The 18187-nt window shown below is 40.8% G+C and overlaps 1 protein-coding gene across 6 annotated transcripts in view; it reads right to left on the bottom strand.

Annotated features, from left to right (window-relative positions):
* The window catches only part of OSBPL1A (oxysterol binding protein like 1A), a 78535-nt gene that overhangs the window by 19524 nt on the left and 40824 nt on the right, over positions 1-18187 (bottom strand). For all 6 annotated transcript variants that reach the window (XM_080380580.1, XM_080380578.1, XM_080380579.1 and 3 more), the window contains 2 exons: positions 10660-10822; positions 2295-2448 (listed from right to left, as the gene is read on the bottom strand). In XM_080380580.1, the coding sequence (XP_080236706.1) occupies positions 2295-2448; positions 10660-10822 (317 nt within the window). The remainder of the gene's footprint in view (positions 1-2294; positions 2449-10659; positions 10823-18187) is intronic.

The following is an 18187-nucleotide window of genomic DNA, read 5'->3' as shown; positions in this document are numbered from 1 at the left end:
AAACAGCAGGCTTATTCCTACATCTCCAAAACCACGCTTCACCCCCACCCCAACCCTCCATTAAAAACTGACCTCCACCTCCCTGTGCAAAACCCTCATCGCTCAAGGGAGGCAGATTAGAGCTCAGGTTTTTTAGATTAAGGTAAGAAATAGTCTTCTTTATACTGACTGCTAAACAGTGTTAGGTATTTTCACATGCAACCCAGATGGAGATGCAGATCCTCTGTTCATCTGAGGAATCACAAGAAAGTATCAAGACTTTAAGCAAAAGACATCGATCTAGGCTATTCTCTAAGTGACTTGTTTCCATGTGGCTAACACAAACAGAAGTAAACAAAGTTACAGCAAACACAAGGATGTAATCACAGAATTAAGTTCTGTCAAACTATTCTGACCCCCTCATTTTGCACAGCATCAAGAAGTTAAGGTGTCTGCTCCAAAAAGGACACAGGTGGCATCACAGACGATGCATAGGTGACCACAGGCTCTCTAACTAGCCCCAAACCCAAAAGAGGTACTAACTGGAGCCAGCAGCTCCAGGTAGCTAACACGGTTCTGAAGTCACATCAAACAGACCCCATACCAGGCCAAGTATCACTGCCACCAAGAAACTCAGAAATGAGCCTAGAAACACCACACAACTCCCATTCCCTGAGAAGGTTCTCTAGGAGGTAAAGCTCCTAGAGCTTTGGGGAAAAACAGTTTGCATCAATATCTTTGTGGACAAATCCTAATGTGTCACCAAGGTGCCAGGTAAAAAAGCTTGAAGTTACAGCTCAATCTAGAACATGCTCTGTAGCCATTTAGTCACATAAATATAACCACACATACTTATCTACATGCAAGTCAGATGTTTCCACTTTTCTTTAGCAGTATATTATTAGCTAGCCAATTTACACATTCATTTTACTCCAATACCCCATACTCTCTTTACCACTAAAGACATGCAACTCAGAGGAACAACTCATGCACAGGTACTTGCTTATTACTTTTCATTCCCCTTTACAAAATCAGCAGATCTTAAATGCTCCTCCAGTCACTGGCTGCCTACAGTTTGGACAGCATAAGTGCAGCAATATGGAAACCTGCCAATTTTTGGGTTTTTTTGTAGTAAACAGAAGATCAATTTCTGTTAAAACTCTTAAAGACAACACATGTCAACATGCATCATTGTTTTCTTGCGGATCATGAATTGCCTTTCTCCTCATAGTTTCCTAGGCAATGAATGCAATTCAATGTCCACCTTCACCTAGTGCTTCTCCCCCACCCTTGAACTTCCTGCTCTAATTAGGAAAGGCACTTAGCCAAGGCCATAAATACCACCCTGCTAACGGCACAAGAGTGCAGAGCAACACGCTTAGTCAGCTGCTTTATGTTACCTTCCCAAACAACCCCATTACTCCACTCACACCCTCATCTGCCTTATTCTTTGCCTACTATGGGAGGGATACACATGCAAAGGTTGAACCTTGAAACATCAGGTCTCTGGCATTACCACATGCTTCAACGGTCACTGCAATTTAGCTATTTAAGATACCAAGTAATTATGCGTGCCTGTTCTGCTTCTGTAAAATTGGACATTAATTTCCTGTTTTTACAGAAGTGTGGTGCCCCCATCATCATTCTGCATATCCAAAACACTTCCAAAGCAGTCTTTTTGAAACATGCTGAAGTCTGGCTTGATCTGTAGCACAAACTTTATATTGCCCTTTCACTGAAACTCGAGAATAGTGGTGTCTATTACATCTCATTAACTCCAGACCTATTGTCCTTCTTTATCAGCAAGGAAACAAACAAAAATGGATCATTTGACAGCACAAAATAAGCACATAAAACATGGATGAGGACTTTTAGAATAGGACTCCCTTTGTTCATATCTGAGTTTCTGATGCCAGGCTAGCAATATTTTTCACTCATTCCTGATACCAACAGAAGGATCAAATGACTGGAAATTAAAGAGGCAATAGGAGGCATAGGTCATTAAAGATACATGAAGGAATTAAAATCCACATAGATTTCAATAAGATCTATTAAAAGCCAAGTGTGTTCATTTTTACATAGCACATTATATTTTATTTTCACTTAATCAGAGTTGATCATCAAAAAACAAGATGCAAAGGAGCATACTAGCCTTGGAAAAATATTCTTTATAAAATCATAGCACAACCAACTACTTGTCAATCATTCCTAACAAAGTTTTGGAAGTTTTCAAAGTTAACTTATCAGAGATTCCTGTGGTCTTTTACTCACCATTAATGCATATTGTAATACCTTAAGAACAGGCAACATCCTACCTGTGTTTTTTGATCCCGTTAGACAGCGACTCCCCACTGCCACAAACCTTTTCTTCAGACATGCTTGAAGTTATTGTATCTTTTGAATCCATGCTGTCCTCCAACGAGTAGGCTGTTGTTTCAAACCCACTTAATGATTTTTCAGATTCTGAATCTGCAAAAGAGCAGGTGCATGTTAATGAATCTACCGCCTGTGCTAGACTTCAGTCACTAACAGATCTTCTCTCTTTGTACAAAACTGAAACCTAAGTAGGCTGCCGTGTTCTGATGACAGCATCCATTTGGTAAGTAACTAGTACTGCCACAGACCACTGCAGCTCTGTATCTAGATATAAAGAGACTGCTTGACAAGCAAGAACAGAATACATTAAAAATCACCTAGCAAACAGAGGCAAAATTTGACATTCTTACTAAGCTGAAGCTACTACAACTTGCTTAGGAGAAGTGCCAGTGTCATAAAGACACCAGTACCTCACCTAACTAAACACAGTTAACCTCAACATTCACGTATTGACTCCTTCTTCTATATAATATTTCACTTTGGACTAAATTCTTACGACAGTCACTGCTGTTCAGCAACCTTCACTTCCCACCTTACAAAACAAGTATCAAAGAACAGAAGGAGGTATCACACACAGTGTATTACATTAGCCATAAAAGTCCCAGCAAAGTCAAAATGATGAGCTCTCCAATCAGTAAGATAAACTTTGTACTCTGGAAGGTAGGTTAATAGTGCAATCCACAATCACATCTAGAACTAAAAATAACATTAGTGACACCACTTTATTTCCAACCAGTGTTTTGGTCAGGTAATACTTAACCAGCTCTGGAGAAGAGTCGGTCTTGCCCCAAATCAGAAAGTAAAAATTTCTTGGCAAAAGGCTGTATTTTTGTTTCATGTTTTTCTTTCATAACTGACAACACTGTGAAAGGATTATCCAATTGCAAGTTCCAGGAAGCAAAGGAACGACTCAAGACAAGTAAAGATGCACCTTCTATCCCATTTGGGAAATCCTTTAGCAGAAACCAGGTACAACACCGAATGGTAAATAGCTTAATGCAAGCCTCGCCACTTCTGAAAAAAGTGAACAGAAACTGCAGCAGACACCATTCCTGCTACGTACTATTTCTTTCAGCATATGCTCCTGCTTTTGGCTGCAAATACCCAGAGAAACAATTGCAAGATTAGTCATTCTCTCACATGCTGATTCTAATTCAAAACTAGTAATCAAAGCCTGTTGAAGTAGTAGTCCATCCAAAAGAGTATCTCAGTCACAGCTGTCCATTCCCAGGTGCTTTCCTGTTTTCTCTTAAAAAAAACCCAAAACTATGCCAGCAGCTTCTCTACAACATGTAAATTATGTTTGGTGAAAGGGACAGTGATAAGAGGATTTTCTACTACATCCACATTACAAAAGGGTCAAGAATAGGATAAAATCCTGATGAATGGATGGCTGTGCCACCATGTCTCCATCCTCTCTAGAGTGAGATCTAGGAGCATAAAGGAAATCTTTCCTTTCATTAAAAACATCCATCCCTGCCCTCATCAAGACAGTACTGAAATTAAGCCAGTTGCTAGGGAATGAAAAAGAACTGCCAGCTGGTGCTGAGGATATGCTAAAAAAGTGGACTGGCACTCCAGAGAATCTTCTCACAAGTTTCCCCATTTGTCAGTCTAGTTCTGTGCCATATTATGATATAACATATCAAAGCATTAGTTTGGTGGTACTATATATAACAAGTAGGATAAGGAGAAGCATTTTTACTTGTGGACAAGTCTGTTACATAAAATACAGATTTCTCCAGAGATCATGAGCCCAGGTAGTCAGGAAAACACTGTTGTGTATCCAAATATCAGAGAGGCAGAGACACTCTAGCAGTGTAACACGTGGGCCTAAGCATCCTGACCACAGGACAAGCTATAAATCTCTTCAAGGTAAAGTATTCCACATCTCTATTGAAAGAGCTGCCCAACATGTGGTTATCATGACAAGAAATGCACGAAGCCAACCCAGTAACATAAAGCAAAGCGTCTGCCTCCTGTAAGGTTCCCTTCTTCTGTACCATCCAGCGCTGTCTTGTTTTCAGACAAGAGTCACAACACACAAATTCCGTCAATCTGAGTTTCTGCAACAGGCCTAGGACTGCACAGGCAGAAAGGGCAGAACAGGTAGGCTGCACCAGAGCTGCTGACCACCCTCTGATACGCTTCTCAGTATAACCAAGGATTTTTTACACACATGATCAGTTCTCCTAAGGCTGACCTTACAAGTGCCGAGAGGCAATTCTGCTGGACTGAACTCAGCACCTGGCAAACCTCTCCAGAGCTGTAGACGGTGACCAGCCAGCCTTCTCCAGGGCACGTGCCTTGCTTAACACAACAAAAGCATGCTATACAATAAAGAACAGTAGAAGAATGAATCCAGGCACTGTTGTAAGAATCTGCTCCCTAGAGACATCTCTCTGATCTTCCTGAGAAATGGCTCTCACTGAGAAAGTACGTCTACACCAGCTCCTGCCAACGATCTCAGTCTCCAATCCCTGAACCTCAGTTACCTCCTTTGACCCAACAAGCTTAACAAGCCTTGAGTTTGTTTAGGTGTCAGAGGGAACAAGCCTAGTATTGTATTGTGAGCACAGATCAACAGGCAACTCAGCCTGAGCTCTTTCCCATGTACTTGCAGCTAACTCTTTTCTGAATTAAGATTTGCATACTCCCCCGTCACTGCAAAAAAAGATTTATATTCACAAGTTGCTACAGAGCAGCTGTCAAACAGATGACTAGAAGAAAATGAGGTGGATTTTTTTTCTATTGAACTTAAGTGGGTGTGGGCTGAGGAGAGGGGAGAAGGAATAAGAATGCCTGTTCAGAAGCCAAACTTTTTAAGTGATCCTGAGACACCACCAGGCTGACTAGGAAGCTCTCCAGCTCATGAAACCTGAAGTGTCAGGGTAACAGTAAAAACACCGGCTACATTTTGCAAGAGTGGAAGAGCAAGGGGAAACAGCGGAAGCAATGACAGAAACTTAACTCAAGGGAAGTTCATCTCCTATTGCAACAACTGGTAAATCTTCAGTTCCAAATAGAAAAGTTTGGCCAATGTATTTGATTAACAAATACACCTGAAAAAAAGGTAGTGTTTAACTGCTAGCAAGGTTGGGTTTGAGTTCTGACCAGGTGTTTCCCATCCCTCTCTGAGATACCTGAATTCATGCTTTTAACCATATTCAAAGCAAGAAGCCCACAGGCAGCACAGAGGTTGTGCAGCATTTTTGATAGCGTTCAAAAAAAGCCCTTGACAAGCTACCCTAAACATGGAAGGAAGGGCAGTAAGTTTCTATGCTTTTTGTACAACTTTTAAAGTGAGCTGGTAACTGGAGACAAACTAGGAAGTGAGCAAAAAGCAAAAGAACTAGTCTACTACTTCTCTTGTACCATTTAGAAGCATTCTTTATAAACAGCACCCATTAGTGGTACCTAACAGCTCAAGCTTTACTATGACAGGTTAGCTTTAGTACAGTCTAAATATTCCTCTAAACAACTGCTTTTATAGTAAGATTGCATCTATGTAAAACCATCAATACCCCCTTTGATACACACAAAAGCTGTGTTTGCAGAAAATCCCCACCTCTCAGATAAAACCTGTTAAAAAGAAAAATTAGGACAGTTCTAAGCTCTTCCAACAACCAGGGAGCCTTATCTGCGAGTACCTTCACTCTTTAATTCTTGACATGGTTAGCCATTTTTCAGCATTCTGCACATGTATTCTGTTTCCATATGCTTCCTGAGGTCTATTCTTAATCAAAGCTAGTAACTTCCCTAGCTCTCTAGGAAATGCCATTGGTCTTAGTATGTTTTGCTACTTGTTTGGTGCTTCTTCTCTTCCCCAATGCTCCCCCCACCCCCATCACCTGCCTGACACACACCCCCACCCCCATCCCCCGATCACCATAGAAGAGTTTGACATGTTAAGCATTCAATCCTGAAACCAAGAGCTCTCCTGCAATCCATGTGTCATCGAGTTTAATTACATGTTTCCACCACCCCCATGATGAGAGGATCAGCACACCAGGAGACACTGTTGACCAACCTAGTGCTATCAGAGTTCACATTAATAACACCCTTAACTTTACAGTTCTTAACACTGGATACCATGCTTCAGTAACACAAATAACTCCCATTTCCTGAAGGTTCTTCTTTCATGTCCAGTGTCTACTGCTCTCCCCTTGCAGGGACTTAGGAGTTACCACAACATTTTGAAAGCATTGATAGTCAGTAGCACATCACTTAAAAAGATGAGAGAGACTTGAGAAAATAGACTACTACTTCAGTAAGCAATCTTACCACATTACAAACATTTTTTTCACCACAGTTCTGGAAAAGAAAGAGGATATTTCCGTAATTGTATCTACAATTTCTACACACAGGACCACAGAACAGAGACTTATGAGTGACCAGTTTCATCTATGCCAACATTAGCAGGCAGTATAGCTCAATTGAAGCAAATTTGCAAGCCAAACAGATAGTGCTGGTCACTGGACACTTGAACTAGATAAATTCCTGGTGGTGTTCTCTTCAGATTAGCTGTTCAATAGCAACTGGACTGTATCTTCTGATTCAGCTTCATTCAGGAGCCTGGTTGATGCAATCAGATTGCTCTACAAATGTGAATCACATCATGATAAATGGGGACAAGTAGCTGCTGCTATGAACATATCCTTTCTAATACACTTGTTCCAAAACCTGTTTGAAAATTCTTGCATTGCACTGAATTATCAAAGCTAGAAATACTTTTTTGGGGGAGTAAACATGCAGAAGTGTCTAATATGCAGACAACATTCTTTTAAAAAACAAAACAAAAAGTAGCAGTGGCTTCTTCTTTCAACCTGTCAAGTCAAAGCTAACAATTCTTCAGCTCAAAGTGCAAGCCTAGTTATGCAATACTCTCACTTCTAAACTCACTCCTACGTTGGAGATTTAAAAACTCAGAGAACTGTAGCTAGAATAAGACGGTATCCTAATAAAAACACTCTCAAAGCAGTGGCATCTTCCCACTGACAGACACTATAACTTGTCACATCACCCTGTTAAAATACATCGGTGTTTGCTCCTTCTCCTAGAAAGCCTAGTAAGATAATTCACGGATATGACTATTTATCCAAAATCAGTATCATTTCACTTAATACTATCAGACTGCAAATCAAGTTTAGCAAAAGCTTTGAAGACAAAGTCCTAGTAGTTTAGATTTCTGGAGATAGAAATTTTTAGCTTCTGACAACTAGGCCTAGTCACTGTGCTTTCTTATAAAAATGTTTATGATCGTATTCCCGTTTCTCAGTAGCCCAAGAAAGAAGACCCACATTCCCAAATTCTGAGCCAGTGTCAAATATTCCTGACCCCCCTGCTCTCACTGTATCTTGTCATACAGAGATAAGAAGCCTTCTAGCTGAGACTCCATAGACATGGCAGAAAAGCAAGAAAGTATTACCAGGATCCCAGTGATCAGCAAAAAAACCCCACTCCAAATCACACCCACAAAAAAATAATTCCTTTTGTGCTCAAGGTGAAAGTCATAATGTGCATCCAGCAGCCAGGAAAATATGTCATATTACCCCTTCTCTAGCCGCACCCCCTCAATCACAAATGGCCATCCTCCAAACACATGCCTTCAGAGACAGAGAGGACCCTAATCACTGCAAAGCACTGCATGTTAACAACCTACAGAAGGCAATCTAACAGATGCCTGATGAAGTTGAGAGCCAGTCAAGAAAGTGAGTCTGTGCTGGAAAATTATTTAAAGTACAATAAAGATGAATTTGTCAAGTAACTTCTCCTAATGGAGAAAGAATTGACATATATGTTTTATATATGTATATATGGAAAAAACTGGACTTGTGCAAAGCATTTGACACTGTTCTTCATGACATCCTCATCTCTAAACTGGAGACATATGGATCTGATGGATGGACTGCTCAGTAGATAAGGAATTGGCTGGATGGTCGCAATCAAGAGTTGCAGTCAACTGCTCAATGTCTAGGTAGAAACCAGCGATAGGTGGTGTTCCTCAGGGGTTGGTATGGGACAGGCACTGTTTAACATCTTTGTTGGCAACGTGAACAGCAGGAATGAGTTCACCTCAGTAAGTCTGACAATGACACCAAGCTGCGTGGTGCAGTTGACACACTGGAGGGAAAGGATGCCATCCAGTGGGACCTTGACAGGCTTGAGAGGTGGGCCCGTGTGAACCTCATGAAGTTCAACAAGGCCAAGTGCACGGTCCTGCACATTGGCTGGGGCCAGCCCAAGCACAAATACAGGCTGAGCAGAGAATGGATTGACAACGGCCCTGAGGAGAAAGACTTGGTGTTGGTGGATGAGAAGTTCAACATGGCCTGGCAACGTGAGCTTGCAGCCCAGAAAGCCAACCGAATCCTGGGCTGTGTCAAAAGAAGCGTGGCCAGCAGGTCAAGGGAGGTGATTCTCCCCCTCTGCTCCACTCTCATGACACCCTGCCTGCAGTGCTGCATCCAGCTCTGGGGCCCCCAACATAAGGACATGGACCTGTTGCAGCAGGTCCAGAGGAGGTCCACAAAGATGATCAGAGGGCTGGAGCACCTCTCCTACAAAGGAAAGATGAGAGAGTTGGGATTGTTTGGCCTGGAGAAGAGGAGGCTCTAGGAGACCTTACAGCAGCCTTCCAGTGCCTAAAGGGGGCCTGCAAGAAAGCTGGAGAGGGACTCTTTACAATGGCACGTAGTGATAGGATATGGGTAATGGCTTTAAGCTGAAAGAGGGCAGATTTAGATTAGATATTATGAAGCAATTCTTGATGGCACGACACTGAAACGGGTTGTCCAGAGAAGCTGTGGATGCCCCATCCCTGGAAGTGTTCAAGGCCAGGCTGGATGGGGCTTTGAGCAACCTGGTCTAGGGGGGGTGGAACTTCAAGATCCCTTCAAAGTATGTGTGTGTGCACGCGCACACACATATACTTAACAAGTTTCACAGTTACACATACCCACTTGATGCAATTTGTTTGCAGCTTCACCTGACAACACTACCACCTCTCCCACCTAGAGAAGAGGCTTTGGACACTCCCATTCAAGAAGATTTAGAGACTGGTCAGTTATGAGATGTATAAACAAACAGTTCTTTAAAGCTGAGTATTCTCTCATATACACAAAGAAAGCCTGGCTGGAGAGACTACGTTCCAGCAACACCGGATAAACAACTGTTCTCAGCTTTGTTGCAACAAATGAAAAAGCCTGAGGCCTTCCAGCAGAATTGTTCTTTTGGTTCTGGTTGAATAACCTGTTTCTAGTGCTCCTCAATCTCATCTCGTCCTTGAAGGCTTGATAATTTGCTACTGCACCAAGCAGCAAAGCCTGCTGTTGATCCACTGTGTTCCTGTGCTAGTGCTGTACTTGAGCATAGACTCCACTTCGGTTGTTTTTATTCTTTAAGTTGTACACTGCAGAACACCTACCAAGGATTCTAGGAACACTGCCTTTCTCACCCATCAGAAGCATCAGACAGTTAAGCTCGCATAAAAAGCACCCCCACAGCTGCTCATGAAGTATGCCATCACAACCTAATTGACTGCTACAGTTAGATTATGTTCACCCTCAAGCTTTTCCAGATCCTTCATAGTGGTAGACAGCTGTGTGCTGCGGGATCACCCAGTTAGAGTTATTGTTGAGCTGCACTATGTACAGCCTCTCTATACAGATGCACATTGTAATCATCTTACACAGTTCAGTTTTCCAAAATCACTATTTGTGTGTTTTGCATGTGATAATATGAAAGATACTAAACTGAAGAGCAGACAGAAAAAGAAAAGATATTTCAGAAATACACAAAGTATTTTCATTCATCCTTTTCTTTCACCTGTGACACTTAAGGTAGACAAAATTGAAATAGAACAAACCTCATTATCCCTCAAAACTAGGGATTTTTATGGATCAGTCTTAACAACAAAAGAAAAAACATACACCACCATGGAGAAAGTGAGTCAGAAGGCTACCAGATACAGTTACATCCACTAAAATAGGAGCCTTAACTTAACTTTTGCTATTTAAAAAAAAGGGCGTAGTCACCCAAGGAATCAGACCTTTCATGACCGCCCCGTGGTTTTATAACTTTTTATTATACTGAGGTAAACTAATCCAATTCTACAGCCGGACTCAGGCAAATTTTTAGAGGCCCACTCATAAAGCACATGAAGCATTCTCCTAAAATTAGTTCCACATTAGAAAGGCTGAGATTTCACTTAAAGTGAGACTGTTCCCACCCCCCCACCCCCACCCCCAAATGCATTCACCACAAACATGACTACACACTCACATTCCAAACATCATTACTTACCTGAAACAGCATCATAGAACTGCTCTTCACTGATGATGCTAAGAGGCGGAGACCCCTTAACCAGAGACTGTTCTAGTTCATGGTGTTCAGTAGCTAGCGTCTCTAATGCTTCTGACAAGATCTTGTTTTTCTCCTGCTCATGCTCCAGTTTCAAATTCCTCACCTATAAGTAGATACATGTATGAATAAAATCTCATGTCTCTGGAGAATGTGTAGCTGGAAGCTATTCAGAAAATAAACTCAAATAAATAACTGGCAAACAGCTGGAACTGAAAATACATGGATTAATGAAAATATTACAGTATTTTTGTGATGAAAATAAGGTTGTTACTCAGCATTTTCAGCAGCTGAGAAATCTGACAAGATCTGAGGGTATAAACCCCAATTCCACAAATGAATTCAAGCCAAGTAACTAACTAGACCTTAAAACTGAGGGGAAATACTTACAACTCTATTTGGATGACCTTAACTATGGAGTTAGCGATTGGTTTCTACACGTACCAAGCTCCTTGTACTAGTCTGCTCTAATTTGGGCTGAGCAGCATCATCTAAATTGAATTACAGAGCAAATGTGAATGCTAGCTACAAATAACTGCGACTGAACTATGAGCTGAAAACATTTAACCCTGAGGATTACAGAGGGAGGTTAAAAAAGACATTCCTCTACTAACTGATTTAATGTCGATATAAACAGCCTTCTCTCCCCGCTCCCAAAACAGTTTACAGAGGAGGCAGAAGATGACAAAACAAACCAAATTAAAAAAAAAAAGTCGTCCAGCCACCAGATGGTGGACATTTTTTTTAAGCCCACACAGGCAATCAGCTCCAGAGAGGATGATGTTATCCACATTTTGAGTCCAGGACTAGTAATGGGAGAGCAACATGTCCTTCCTATTTCCTCTTCATTTTTTTTTTTTGCTCATGCCTTCCCACCTCCTCTTTCTGCCAGGGGAGGGGAGAGGATTGGAGCTGAAGGCTGAAGCAGGAAGGGCCTCCGAAGCCTTGCTGGGCTGGGAGAAACATGCTGCTTTCTCCTCCGGTTCCTAAACCACAGCCTCTTCTCCTTCCTCCCTTCCCGTCCCTTTTTAAAAGCACCCCGACCCCTGCCTCATCCTCTACTTTACTCTCAAAGGTCAGTTTACAATGCTGATTCTCCCTCCACTAAGAACACACGAGGACATGACAAGCTCTTGGAACAGTTACAGGGACAACTTACACACATACCAACATCACCTTTTTGAATCTGATTTAAGAACCATGGATGTGTCCTATCTGGTTACATTTTACATTACAGCTTTACTTTGGAGGCTTCAGCCACCTGGGTTATAAGAACCATTCGAAGAGTGGATTCGGAGTTTGGCATAAACGAGGGGGTGCAAATTTAGAGGCTAGGAAGGGAATACTAAAGCAGATTTGCCACTTCCAGAGAAGAGCTGCTATGTTGGCAGTACCATATCATCTAGAGAAAGATTTGTGAAAGAAGTTTTCACCTCCTCAGTTGTGCCAAACACTGCATCAGTTGGTTTGGTTGCCAGGTTCTAAGAGTAAAGGGGCAAGCCAATTAAATGATAATTACCAGAGTATAAAATTGGGTTGCTAATTGAAAGCAATAAAACTAATAAGTCACTTACTGTCTAATAGCTTTACCCTGAACAAAATGAAAGAAGTCTGGACTAGTTACTGTCACTTTCATTTAAAGTTCATTCCGACAATAGCAACAAAGCCAATTACTGCAATGTTTCACACACATCAGACACACCACTGCAAAAGATCTGTTACTAAGCAGTTTCTGCAGGGGTTACATTTTCTATACTATCAAGTAGTTAAGGAAATGCCCATTTAGAGAAACAGCATCAGTATTTCACTCTCCTGAAGGAGGGGAAAGGACTGAAAATAAAATGGGACTTTCCATTCTTATTAAACAGCAAAGCAAAACCAGTAATTAATGTGCTATTTGCATTTTTTTTGCAGTATTGAATTAGATGCCTTTCTGCTCTAATGCTTTGTTTTGATAAACTGGGTGGTTTAAATCTTTACATAACACTTATATTTCAATATTTAACAGCAAATTGAAAAAAAGTAAAAATGTATCTGACAAAACCCAGATGAAGCTTTTTTTCCACATCCCCTAAAAGCACAGTAGTATGACTGAACAAGCAACAACAGATACAGGCTTAAGACACCACACCTCCCTCAGAAAAGTCTTTTATGACTTTAAGGTTCCTCTGTCTTATCATAATGTAAAGCTATTCACAACTGTAGAAGGTATACTAGAAGTAAATTCCCCTTCTGGAAAATAAACAGCCAGCTTTACAGTAAGGTTCACTCTTCTGTGTACTTCCAGGCTTTCGAGTTGCCCAACACTTACTAGTACAGCAATTACACGCTACTAGTAGGTAACAAAAAAAGTTTTTCATCTGTTACATAAGGAACACGACACTAGCCAGAAGCTAAGGAAAAAAGAAAACGTGTTTAAGTTTGTTGCCTGTAACTTTTGGGATGTTCATTTTTTTTAAATGGGGGTTCATTGTGTTAAAGCATTAATTCAATACTTGGGGTGGGAGACGAAAATCCAATAAAAAACTTTTGTCAGCAATACTGAGCTTGTGGGATGGACACACACACTCCAGAGGGCCAAGAGGCAGCTCTGTGAGTCTGTACAGCCTAGTACTCCGTGAAGGGTAAGAGTTTACACCAGCAGCTCTCTGAAGGTAGTGGTCTGGAAATACTGTCTGTAACTATACTACGTCCTTAAGCACCAAAACAGCTCCACAGCGACAATGTGAGAACTTGGGGGAGGTGTGGCTCTACAGCCACTATTTGACTGATTTCACCTCTAGAAAAGCAATGCTTGCAGAGTTACTACAACCTTCACGTACTCTCTTAAAAAAATACAGATATCACTGGAGAAAGAATCTTGTTTGAAATAAGCATACTGTTTATTTTTTTTTAAAACACAAAGCAGCTTTAAGTGATACCATCCTTTTATCACCTTGTCTTTTATTATTGACAAGATGTATTTCCTAAACCCTTGATTTGACTTATGATTAAATTCTGAGGTTAGTTATTCCATCTTCCCGGCCACTCCACCACCATTTCTGGAGATTAAACTTCAGCTTTATTCCTTCCCAAAGTTTTTTCTTCCCAGTCTTGTCTTACTTCACTGTCCCAACACAAACACAACTGCAAGATTGTAGAAGGACCTTCCAGACTAGTTTTAAAAATGCTTATTGACACAAAATCTTTAGGATCTATGTATAAAGCAGGAAGACAAGCATAAAACGACAAAGAAAACATTCTCTTTCAGAAGCATGTGCATTTCAGTCTATTTAACTGGACACACACTGACCAACATTTTTCAGAGGAACATCATGAAGTTTGATTAGCTGAGTGCACGAATTTGCACTAGCCAAGTTCTGCACTGTTTTAGACAGTGACAAATACTTATGTAAGGTTGTAAATATTACACCAAAATGATGCAGGTATCAGTGTATACACTGGATATATCTCTGGAAATGCAGTCTGAGCACACTCAGGAAAGTATCAGAAGGGACATTTTATTGACAGCCTGCGTATGGCTGCACAGCTTGGGATACAGCTGTGGTTTCTGTACCTTTAGTAGTGGTGCCTGAGCTGAGAAAGAGACAGATGGCAATTCACATCATACTGGGTTCAGCTCCTCATCTTCCAGCTATGGAACAGCTGTCATCTTTTTGATCCCTGTCACTGGTCCCCACAATGCCAGTACCACCATCAGCATTGTAAGCTTTCCACTGAGCTCCACGGGGGTAGTGCCACAGAGAGCTCTAGCAAGCCCAGCATGAGGCCAGCCAGGTTCCCGATCTTCAACTGGTCAGTCTTCCTACCTCACCCCCTTGTAAGGAGTTATTCTGCACAAGAGCAATTACAGTTATCAATAAAGTTGGGCTTGTGCTTGCACTATCGGACAACAACAGTGAAGATCCATCTTGTTGTAATCTCTAAAGAGAATAATATTATTATGGTAAAACTTTAGGGTTTTAATTGCTGATGGAAACTATCTAGCTTTGTCTCACAGAAGTGTAAACACTCACTCATTAACCTTACAGCTATAGACACGGTTATAGTCTGATACACAGACCTACCAAGATTTCAGTATCTAGGTCAGTGCAACAATTCATTTTTTTTTAAAAAACAAACACTTCCATGTTCTGGTAACTGGTTTCATTTCTGGTTTAACTGAAAGGGAATCTGATTCCAACAGCTTCCCATAAATATTTGAGTCCTTCAAGCTGCAAGCACTGAATTGCAAGTTTAAATGGTAACATTATTTTAGCAGTTAGACCTTTATTTCTTTTTTCTAAAGGAATGCAATAAGCTATTTGAAGACACTTCTATTGTCCTTCCATGCTGTTAGAAATCCTGCTAAGCACAAGAACATGTTTTAAAAGTTAACTCCTTCAACTGCATATTACTAGCAGAAAGTTCACATGCCTATTTCAAAATATCAAAAAGCTTATCTGTGTGAACAGACACCAGGCCCACTTCTTTCTGTACCCTCAGCTTCCATCAAGCAGATGGGAGACCAGCGACACGCACCAAAAAACTATTTTCCTCTTTTTTTTTTTTTTTCCTTCTTTTCTTAAAGCCTGAAGTCTTGAACTATATTGTCATAGCCTGTAACCAAGGCTTCTCTGTCCATCCTGAAGACATCTCAGTACAACACACAAAATACTTGCTTTGTTTGGTACTGGATGCTTTTTATTTATTAATGCCCAACAACAGTGGCACTTTTGTGGGGTAGGAAAGGGTCACACCACTGTATGCCCAGCTAATAAATCATCATCCCAGCAACATGCTATTGCAGCTGCAAGTAAATCCTAAAAACAGTACATAGCAAGCAAGGCACAGAACGAATACAGACTCCTCAACAACATGTAGGGCTACCTGTCTTTAACATCAGAGTAGCAAATTAAAAGGCAGCATACCTTAGCTCTAGGTTCTCCTGGACTGAGAGAAAAAATTCTAAGACAGTCTTCACAACACTGCAAGGTGGTTTAGTTGAATTTCACTTTCAAAACCATTCAACTTCAGTGTTAGGAATCAGAATGCCCAAAATATGCAGACTTTCAAGTGTAGGAAGGAAGAACCACCTCTTTCACATAGCAACCACCAGAGGATCTGAAGCCAGACTCTGCCGGAACGTCAGTACGCCGCGTACTGATTCTGCTCTGCAGTAAGCTGAGTGCAGGAAAACAGCCTATGACACTACCTCAATGTCTCTGACTACTCAGAAGTGGGGTTAGTTTTCAAAATGAATGGCTTTGTCCAACTGCCACAGAAATTCCATCCTCCCAAAAACGTCACCGCTTATGGGATGTCTGCCACAAAGCACAGACACAAGGTGCAAGTTTTCAGTAGCAAGCTAAGGGCTAGTCTAACACCTGGCTGGAAATTAACATGTAACCAAGGGATGAGAAAAACACTGCTACAGTAGAACTGACAGTTTTCTGTAGGTATCTCCTGACATTAAGAAATGTAATCCTGCTTTCTGTGATGAAGTAAATGTCAATCAAACCTCAGATTTGTTTCACACTGTATCTATTTATATGAAACTGTTAGTTTCCAGGGTCAGATACTCCAACAGGACATATTATCCTGCAAGACAGAACCTACAAAGCTCTGTGTTGTAACACATTACACTATGGAAAACTATTCACAGGAAGCACTGGGAATCCAAAGTGAGGATTCTTTCCCTTCTTCTATGACCTTCATACCAAATGAAAACCCCTCCCAAAAAATCTGAGGCAATCAGCGCAAATCATAACTTCAATGCAGTTTGATATGTATTCTATTTGTCTATTCTAACAGACAAGCTCACATTGCTGCAGTTTTGCTGTTAGTACAATACAGTCCCTATTGCTAGCGTCTCCTTACATAAACCAGTTCTTTGTGATGACCAGTTTAAACCAGTGCTGAGTAAATCTGTTATTCTATTACATTTAATGTAGAATGAGAACTACATAGTTTCAAGAAGTCTCAGGTCTGCCTCCATGTCTTGAACAAAACCTGCCTTTTCATTTCATCATGGAAGAAATGTAAAGACTTTGAGTATCTTCCACTAGGCATCTCTGTTTAGAAATTGGACAGATCTACGTATTTTGTTAGCTAACTTTGAAGCATGCTTCTGCAGCACTAATTCTACAGAATATGCTTCTATGAAAAAGTGCTTTTAGATTTTCCTACAATAGCTAAGTTGTTGCTTAAGCTGCTGAAGTGAAAACTGAAACCAGTTGCTCTCACATGGAGTTCTTACAGTTTTAACCACATCTGAAATTTAACAGAGGAAGTTTTCCAGAAAGAAAATAAAAAGGCTTGATTTTTACTCATGGGACTAACTCCCACTAAGCACTCATCAGTACATGTTGTTAATGTGTATCACCTGCTTTTTTCCTAACAATCCGTACCTTAAACAAAGGAACAAAAGTTTCCCTATGTTTCTTTGCAAGCACATCTCAGGTATTTGAAGCATTAGGGAAAGGAACAAGTGCTTTATGAATACTCCTATGACATGTCATAAAACTGCAAATGTGACACTGCTCACATTAAAGCAAAAACAAAGATGCAATCAGTTTCACGAAGACATCGCTAGATTGCTAAAGCGTGTAAATATTTCATACAAAACTTCTGGAGTTCTCATCTGTTTACACACAGGCCTTTCCACACAGTCCCCCTGCTGACTCACCACTCCCCACCACCATCAACCACAAGTAACTTGTGATGAACATCTTAACGTGCTGTAAGGCCTTGTATCAGAGCTCTTCATTTGCTGGAGTAAACTAGCTCTTATAAACGTCATCATAGCCTTGGCTCACCCCAGGGCAGAGGACTGATCCCAAGAGTCATGCTTTGCTTCAACCATTGTTTCTTGCTTAGGTTTTCTCTCTCTCTGTATTATAAACTTACCATTTACCTGGCTGCAGAAATCTATCAGATCTCCAGTTAAAAATAGAATAGTTAGATAGCACTTGCCAGTGACTTGAACTACTGTTAGTGCGACTACTGAAATGTAAAACAAGATGTTATCAGTTAATCAAGGAGGTAAGCTGAGCTCACTGACGACAAGTAAAGGGTTACTTACTGTATCACAAGACAGCATCAGTCTTCATCTCAGAAGTCTGGCCAGCTGACTACAGCTACAGCATCAGAGTACCACATCTTACTGAGATCATCAAATTGAAAAGCAAAGAAAAAACTCCGAAGGCTAACGTAACATTTTGCTTTCTTTCAGATCCATATACAGGATACATCAGCACTAAAGTTCCTTTTTGTACAAAGGCTGAAAGACTACCATACATATCAATTTGAAGTCCTGGTAAATCTACTCACATCTCAAAGCCTATAGAAGAAATAAAAGGCTTCGTAAATCAAGTCATAAGACTCTGCCTTAATCATTCTCCAGATGAACACAAGGACTCATTGTTAGTCAACTACAAATGTTCACCTCAAAAGTTTAAGAGGAGGAGTTTAGCAGGGCAGATTTGAAAAG

Source organism: Falco punctatus (genome assembly GCF_963210335.1).
Source record: "Falco punctatus genome assembly, chromosome: 3".
NCBI classification, from domain to species: Eukaryota; Metazoa; Chordata; class Aves; order Falconiformes; family Falconidae; genus Falco; species Falco punctatus.
Note: the sequence above shows the minus strand (reverse complement) of the source record. Positions and strands in the feature narration are given on the sequence as shown.